This window comes from Girardinichthys multiradiatus, chromosome 18 (assembly GCF_021462225.1).
Source record: "Girardinichthys multiradiatus isolate DD_20200921_A chromosome 18, DD_fGirMul_XY1, whole genome shotgun sequence".
Lineage (NCBI taxonomy): Eukaryota > Metazoa > Chordata > Actinopteri > Cyprinodontiformes > Goodeidae > Girardinichthys > Girardinichthys multiradiatus.
The window spans coordinates 42,010,857-42,019,199 of record NC_061810.1 but is presented as its reverse complement, the minus strand read 5'-3'; the positions used below and the strand labels follow the sequence as shown (position 1 = coordinate 42,019,199).

The window sequence follows — 8,343 nt, the reverse complement described above, 5'->3', positions numbered from 1 at the left end:
ATGGAAGCATGAAGTGCTCCAAAATCTCCTGATAGCTAGCTGTATTGACCCTGCCCTTGATAAAACACAGTGGACCAACACCAGCAGCTGACACGGCACCCCAGACCATCACTGACTGTGGGTACTTGACACTGGACTTCTGGCATTTTGGCATTTCCTTCTCCCCAGTCTTCCTCCAGACTCTGGCACCTTGATTTCTGAATGACATGCAGAATTTGCTTTCATCTGAAAAAAGTACTTTGGACCACTGAGCAACAGTCCAGTGCTGCTTCTCTGTAGCCCAGGTCAGGCGCTTCTGCCGCTGTTTCTTGTTCAAAAGTGGCTTGACCTGGGGAATGCGGCACCTGTAGCCCATTTCCTGCACACGCCTGTGCACGGTGGCTCTGGATGTTTCTACTCCAGACTCAGTCCACTGCTTCCGCAGGTCCCCCAAGGTCTGGAATCGGCCCTTCTCCACAATCTTCCTCAGGGTCCGGTCACCTCTTCTCGTTGTGCAGCGTTTTATGCCACACTTTTTCCTTCCCACAGACTTCCCACTGAGGTGCCTTGATACAGCACTCTGGGAACAGCCTATTCGTTCAGAAATTTCTTTCTGTGTCTTACCCTCTTGCTTGAGGGTGTCAATAGTGGCCTTCTGGACAGCAGTCAGGTCGGCAGTCTTACCCATGATTGGGGTTTTGAGTGATGAACCAGGCTGGGAGTTTTAAAGGCCTCAGGAATCTTTTGCAGGTGTTTAGAGTTAACTCGTTGATTCAGATGATTAGGTTCATAGCTCGTTTAGAGACCCTTTTAATGATATGCTAATTTTGTGAGATAGGAATTTTGGGTTTTCATGAGCTGTATGCCAAAATCATCCGTATTAAGACAATAAAAGACCTGAAATATTTCAGTTAGTGTGCAATGAATCTAAAATATATGAATGTTAAATTTTCATCATGACATTATGGAAAATAATGAACTTTATCACAATATGCTAATATTTTGAGACGGACCTGTACTGCTGCTCCTGCATCCTCAGCCATCACCTGCCTGCCTGCTTTTCAAACCTCAGTGTTCATATCACAAACCTCTAACAGCCCTGTGGCAATCAGCCACTGTTCCATTTATATTGTAGACCCATAATTGTTTGTTGGTAGAGAAACATACGGGGTTGGACAATGAAACTGAAACACCTGGTTTTAGACCACAATAATTTATTAGTATGATGCTGTCATCTGTGTGGTGATAAATCTCAAAATGAAGGGATGGAAGCCTAACAGTAAAGATAAGAGTCTGATGGATCGAGAGACACGCAGGCTCATAAATGAATGGAAACGACTGACATTGGACAGGGGAGTATTGTACAGACAGACAGGACATAGAAAGCAGCTAGTTTTACCCAGTAAACTGAAGCAAACTGTGTTAAAAACGCTGCACGATGATATGGAGCATGTTGGAGCTGACAAAGTCATCCAGCTTGCCAGAGAGAGGTTTTATTGGCATTTTATGCAAGATGACATTGAAAATTGTCATTCGCCAGTGGACGTGTCAGCAGAAACAACCAAACAAACATCAGAAAGCACCAATGGGATCAATAACAACTAATGCCCCTTTTGAGCTCCTTTCTGTGGATTATCTGCACCTTGAACCAAGCAAAGGTGGTTATGAGTACATTCTGGTCCTGGTCGATTATTTTACTCGCTTTGCACAAGCCTACGCAACTAAGAACAAATCAGGAAAAACTGCAGCTCAGAAGATTTTTTATGATTTCATTCCATGCTTTGGCTACCCTGAAAGTTACATCATGATCAGGGAAAAGAGTTTGAGACCAATCTGTTCCGCCAACTCCAACAGGCAGCAGGAATAACCCATTCTCGAACAACCCCGTATCATCCACAGGGAAACCCAGTTGAATGCCTAAACCGAACTCTTCTTCAGATGCTCCGCACCCTGCATGAGAAAAAGAAATCTGAGTGGAAAGGCTACCTACCACACATAGTTCATGCATACAATTGTACCAAACATGAGGCTACAGGTTACTCCCCTTTCTTTCTTCTGTATGGCCGAGATCCCCGTTTGCCAATTGATTTGTTGTTTGAGTTAAAATCTGAAGAGAAGCTACACTCCAGATCTGAGTATGCACAAAAATGGGCTTCGCGGATGCAGGAAGTATATAAAATCGCCTCAGAGAATAGTGCAAAGTCTTCCGCAAAAGGGAAACATTATTATGATCGACATATTAAAGGCCTTGCACTACAACCAGGAGATTGGGTTCTTGTAAGAAATTTGTTAGAGAGAGGTGGTCCAGGCAAACTCTGTGCTTATTGGGAGAAAAAGATTCATCGAGTTGTTGAGAGGATTGGTGATGGGCCTATCTACCGTGTGCAACCAGAAACTGGAAACGAAGTCATTTGTGTTTTGCATCGGAATCTACTGCTACCTGTTAATGATTTGCCCTTGGAACAAGACGAACAGATTAAACCATCAACACAAACAAAAAAACAAAGCGAATGTCAGGATCATGACAATCTGACAGTTGAACAGAACTCTGACAACTCGGATGAGGAGTACCGCTATGTCCTCAGAACTATCCCTGTTTATGAAAGGAGGAAAGTAAGACACCATGTCCCTCAGCCAAATGTCCACAGTGACCTCAGAGCGACAGCTTCAGAGTCTCAGCCCGCGAGACATTTAACACAGAATGTTGAAATGCAACAGCAAGGTTCAAATCAGACAGTGGTTGTCCCAGAACCTGTAACTCCAGTGGCACTCTTAACCGAAGAACTGTATGGAGACCCATCAGTGGAAAATGAGGTGGAAAAAGGAGGATTGGAGGAGCTAGGGGATAACACCGAAGCTGACATGCACACACCAGGAGAAGAAGTGGAATCAGTAAGGAGGTCAGCCAGAGGAGTAAAACCTCGAGAGCTCTTCACATATGACCGCTTGGGTCAACCATCCTATCACCCATACCAACCTGGAGTAAATCTGATGATTGCATGTCTTCCTTTTCCCATGCTGTCTTACCCAGCTACATCTGACTGGTGTTATCCTATGCCAATATGGACATGTTATTACAGTGACATTGGACAAATAATGGACATTTTGAGACACGAGGTGACAAATCTGAGTTTTCATGGTTACATTTGTTACTTCAGAATCAGAATCAGAAAAGCTTTATTGCCACGTACGTTTTTGGACATACAAGGAATTTGTTTTGGCGTAGTCGGTGCAATACAGTACAAATTAAATAGTATAAACATATCTACAATATAATATAAATATATGTGAACAGTTTTAAGTGAGTGAGAGTAAATAAAGAGCAGTATTGGGTGCGAGAGCAATACAACAGTGCAGATGATCAGTGTGCAAGTATGGCAGTGCAAGTAAAGCAGGAGTCCAAGCTGAGCGTTAATGTAACGTGACGCATAGAGTTGCATTACATTAGTCAGTTCCAGATGTCTGGAGACATCTCTTAGAATGGGGGAGAGTGTAGAGAGTTGAAAAAAATGGCTACATGAAAAAAAAAAAAAAAAACCTGTTGAAATATTACCCCCCTATTTTTGGTTATATTGTGTACATGCAAATTTTATAAGTCCAGTAGAGGGCACTCTCGTGCCACCGTGGATTAGAGGCTGACATTTTTTCGAGAGTCCCACGGGTCACGGGATTCCCATGGGAATCCCGCGGGATGGGAGACAGCATCAGTAAAGATCACGTGATTGGGACGGTACAGGATAAAACATGAACTGGAGCAGACGGGAGCGGGAGCTAACCAATAGGAGGGAAAATAAACTAGGATCAATTGTCTTTGGAAATGTAAAACTGAGACTTTGTTATAAACTTTAAGAAAAAAAAAACTTGAATCAACACCGCCATTGTGTAGTTTTTTTCCAAGAAGCTTATACTATAATGCGAGTCAAACGAACTAGATGACCCACAAGCCAACAGTGCTTCTGCTCGATGTTTTCCACCTGCGTTCAGGATGGAGGGAGCAAACGCAGGTGGAGAACTGGACGTGGTAAAATTGGATTTGTAACGTAAAGTCAGAAATAAGGACTTATCTATTAAACTCATAGAGCTGACAGGAAAGTCGCAAATATTACCGAACTTCAGGAGAGTTGAATGTAGCAGTGTTAACACGCAGTCTGCTGCTTGTAAAACGTGTTTAGTTGTAATCAAGTTCACCAGTGATTAAGGGACACTTGTAAGACAGATTCTGGATTAAATCAGCCCTGCATCTCTTCATTCATCAAACCAAAAGTACCATCATGTGTCAAGTCTCATCTCACCAACAAAATTGCTGCATGTGCTCTAAAGATTTAAGAGGTAAGGTCTCAGGCCCTATTAAAGGACTGCTCATGAGTTAAGGATGTTACCATATTTTCTTTGAACTCGATCAGGGTTGTCAGATGAGCAACTGGAAATGTAATGGTGCGGCTACATGCACTAACAATAGGAAAACAGATAGTATGATGTGTGTCACAGTCATGGTAGAATTTCACATTTATAAAGAAATCCTTCTTCTCACTTGGCAGTACAGGTTTGTGCGCCTGTCCTATCATCCACTGCATGACTTTCCCAACAGTCAGCTGCTGTGGATCATCGCTTTCTTCATCACACTGGCCATCTTGTTCTTCAAAGAAAGATTAATGTTAGTGAGGGAAAAAGAAAACAAACGCCTAGCATTTCTAGAAAAGAAATGCTACCTTTCCTGTCAGTTTTAGACTAAAATAAAGCAACTGGACTTCAGTTCTTGTGGTTAAAGACAGTTGAAGACATTTTGCTCTTAGCGCGAAACATCTTCAACCACAAGTGAGGTCTAGTTGCTTTATTTTAAACCTTTTTCATGTGCTGTATAGATCTACACCCAGTGATTTCTGAAAGGGTCACAGAAATGTCTAGTTGTTCATGATATATTTTAAATAGGATCATGCAGATTAACTCCAATTGTTATTAAAAAGTTTTAAACAGATGTCACAGGATCAGATAGTGCTCAGAGTATAAATTAGGGATCACTCTCAGCTACTTGCATACAAAACTAGCTCAATATCTATGAAACTGACAATGTTGTAGCCATTTTTTTTAAATCCAGAAATGTGGGCTTAATGAAATGTGTTTCATACCTGCTCCAAGCCTCATTGGATTGCATATTCTAATTTATTGAATATGACTGTACATGTATGATCAATGTTTACTAGTTTCAGTGAAAATTGTTCAGTGATTTGAAAATATGTTGCTAAGAGTACATACAAATGGACATGCACAGACACCAGCCAAAACATTATCCCTCCACTTTAACATTGTTAATAGGCAATAACTAACATACTACTGCCAGCTGAAACATACCACAGTCCTCAATATCTTGTAGAAAGTCTTGAAAAAAGTTCATGATGTTTATTTCTCTGCTGTATTTCACAGAACCCTTCTCACTGAATACGGGTTTGCACCTTTCCAGGACAAATGCTGCATCCACCTGGCATGCAAAAAATCATCAAAGGACACATAAATCATGCTAAATATTTATCTAAATAGTTTAATTGAGACAACATAAAAAATGTATACCCACTCTGTCATCTTCCCCTGGAACAAACAGAGGCAGACAAAGGCCTGGGTGCGTCTTCATCACCTCAAGGAGGCCGTACAGCCGCAGACCTTTTCTTAGCTGCTCAAGCATCGGTACAAGTCTCATTGTTGAGTGCAGGACAACAGCCCTGAAACATAAGGTTTATAAAAGGTATTTCAGTAGAAGTTATTCACCAAAAATAGTCTCCATGTTTGGAAAACCAGTAATACCCATATAACCTTATTAAATCATTACCTGGTAATAAGGTCTTTTTTGTCCACAGACACTTTTCCAGTATAACCACAGCCTACAATGTCATCAATAAGGTCATTAATGTTCTCATCAGTTGCCCTGTTTACCTGAAGACAGAAAAAGCTTTAAATAACTTTCCCAACATCTTGTACTTGTAGGTTCTCCAGGTAGGTTGCAGTTAAGAAATGTTACAGGACTGGAAGATTATAGGTTCCTGGTAGCTTCACACATGATTCTTCTCAAGTTAATTTGCTGGGTCTGTTTCTCAATACGTTTCTCGCATCCCTGTTGACTATTTGCAACATGTTCGATGGCTCTCTAATCACGCCCCAATATCTTAGCAGTTTCAATAGTTTTGCATTCCTCTGAGCGACTTCAGTTAATTCTTGACTTTTCACAGTCAGTCAAATCTCCTTTTTGACCAATTTTGCCAAAAGAAAAGAAGGTGCCGAATCATTATGCACACCTTGATATAGGGTGTTGCCCTCCTTAGACCACACCTTCCCTTAATACCCAGCTACATATCACCTGTTATGCTAAAAATACATTAAGCATTCAAGTTTATCGAGCTTAGAGGTAAGAAATATGCCTAAATATGGTCAAAATACTAATTTGCCTAATATTGTACACACAGTGTACAAAGAGGCCATGCATATACATAAGTAATTAACTGTTATCACTTCTACAAAGTTTTAACATGCAACCCCAATTCCAATGAAGTTGGACCAAACAAAAGACATGGTACAGTATTTGGTCAGCTTTCAAAATGTTATCATTGTTACCTCTGTAATAAGGTGCAACAGCTCTGAGTCTGTGACATCATTACTTGACACCTGTATGCTGTCTGAATCACCAGAGCACAGGTATTTGTAGCACCATTCACGCATGAAATTTGGGAGCGGTCCACTTTGTTCAATACTAACTGCCATTACTTGTCCTGCAGTCCTAAATATCAAGAGAATAAAAACAGTTTATTGGATTTAACTAGAGTATACAAATGTATTTACACAAAACAAACGTGATAACACAATGTACCTGAAATAACTTATCCAGGCTGTTCAGACAGTACAGAGGATTTTCGCCTTTCTTGTCAGCACTGCCCACAAATAGTTTCTTTTCGATCTCGGCAATCATTTCTGAACAGGAAAACAGATATATATACACATTGGATATTTTAAATATCCAATTTATTTATACAATACAACACCTTAATAGCTATTAAACCCAAATTAACAAACCTTAAAAAGAAATACCTCGGAATGTGTGAAGCTTTCGTTTACTGTGAGAGACTTTTTCCCAAGACCAGCCAATATGAGCTGCAGCTCTTCATCTCCTTTGGGTGTTTTTGAACGCTGTCTATCAAGTAAGAAAAAGTTAACCAGAAAACCTTTTTGTAGTCGTGCATAGGGTGCGAAACGTCTTTTGCCTCTCTGCAAAAAAGTCCAGGAAAAGACCTAAAATGTAATTCGGTGATAACAGAAATTAATATGGTATCAAATGACCAGAAGGACAGAGAAATGAAAGATCATAAGATTTACACTTGATAAACAAGACTGTGGCTAAGGTGAAACATACCTCGCCATTTCTTGATGCACTGACTGTCCAGAGCCACTACCCTGAGGACATCTTATTAGTTGTCCTGACTGTGAAGCTGTCCTCATTTGGGTTGTCTGTCCCTCAACAGACTGTCTTGCATTTTCCTGTCTAACTGGCCTGACCGTCCCTGGAGAACTTAACCTTCTGTTCAACATCGACACCAGACTGTTTGCCGTGTTTAGAATATCCGCTAACTGGACCAAACAAAGAAGCCAATAGTTACGAGGTTAAAAAAGCTACATGAAAAAGGTTACTTATCCTATATATTTTTGATATTAGCATATATTAGCGACATTAAGATACATATAACCGTGATAAAAATTTTACATTTATTTGTAAAGCGGTATGTCGTTGAAAAAAACATGTGGATGATAGCTTATTTATTTAAAAATTCAAGAAGACCCAAGTAGCAGTTTCCAACTAAATAGCAGGAAAAACACCCGTTTCATACTGTGTGTACAAGTGTATTTAGTCAGCGGTAATAAACTTACAAAGTAAAGCTGTACATTGTCTATCTACTAGATTGTTATATGATTTAAAAAATAAAACTACCAATGTTCCGAAACAAGTTTAATGTAATGTGTTACCTGGCTTTGTACCGTACTTTCTTGGTCCGTCATCTTAGCGCCAGTCCTGCTGCTTCTTCTTCTTCTGCTGGTAGTACGCAACAAACTCAGAGGTGCATACCGCCACCTACTGTACATCATTGTATAACTCCACCCACTATATTCTATGTTTTAGTTTTGTATTTCATAAAAATAAGAACAATGCTTTATTTATAATACTCTTGATTTCCCCCCCTATCTCCCCTCTGTTCCTAATATTCCTTTTATACTGAATTATCTCCCATTACCATTTTCCATCATTCAAGGCCTAACTCCCTGAGATCACGTGACTTGGTGTCACGTGATGTACGAGTGCTGTAGATTCGTATTCTCAAAGAAAATAAA

At 40.3% G+C, this 8,343-nt stretch overlaps 1 protein-coding gene across 1 annotated transcript; it reads right to left on the bottom strand.

The window, feature by feature from the left end:
• Positions 1–4,275: 4,275 nt before the first annotated feature.
• LOC124884674 lies at positions 4,276–8,039 on the bottom strand. Its single transcript, XM_047392729.1, has 9 exons — positions 7,981–8,039; positions 7,373–7,587; positions 7,051–7,251; positions 6,833–6,933; positions 6,580–6,742; positions 5,801–5,904; positions 5,549–5,693; positions 5,329–5,455; positions 4,276–4,615 (listed from the first exon to the last, which is right to left on the bottom strand). Exons 5-9 carry the CDS (start codon positions 6,724–6,726, stop codon positions 4,317–4,319), a joined length of 822 nt encoding a protein of 273 aa, XP_047248685.1. The 5' UTR covers positions 6,727–6,742; positions 6,833–6,933; positions 7,051–7,251; positions 7,373–7,587; positions 7,981–8,039; the 3' UTR covers positions 4,276–4,316.
• Between the last annotated feature and the right edge of the window lie 304 nt (positions 8,040–8,343).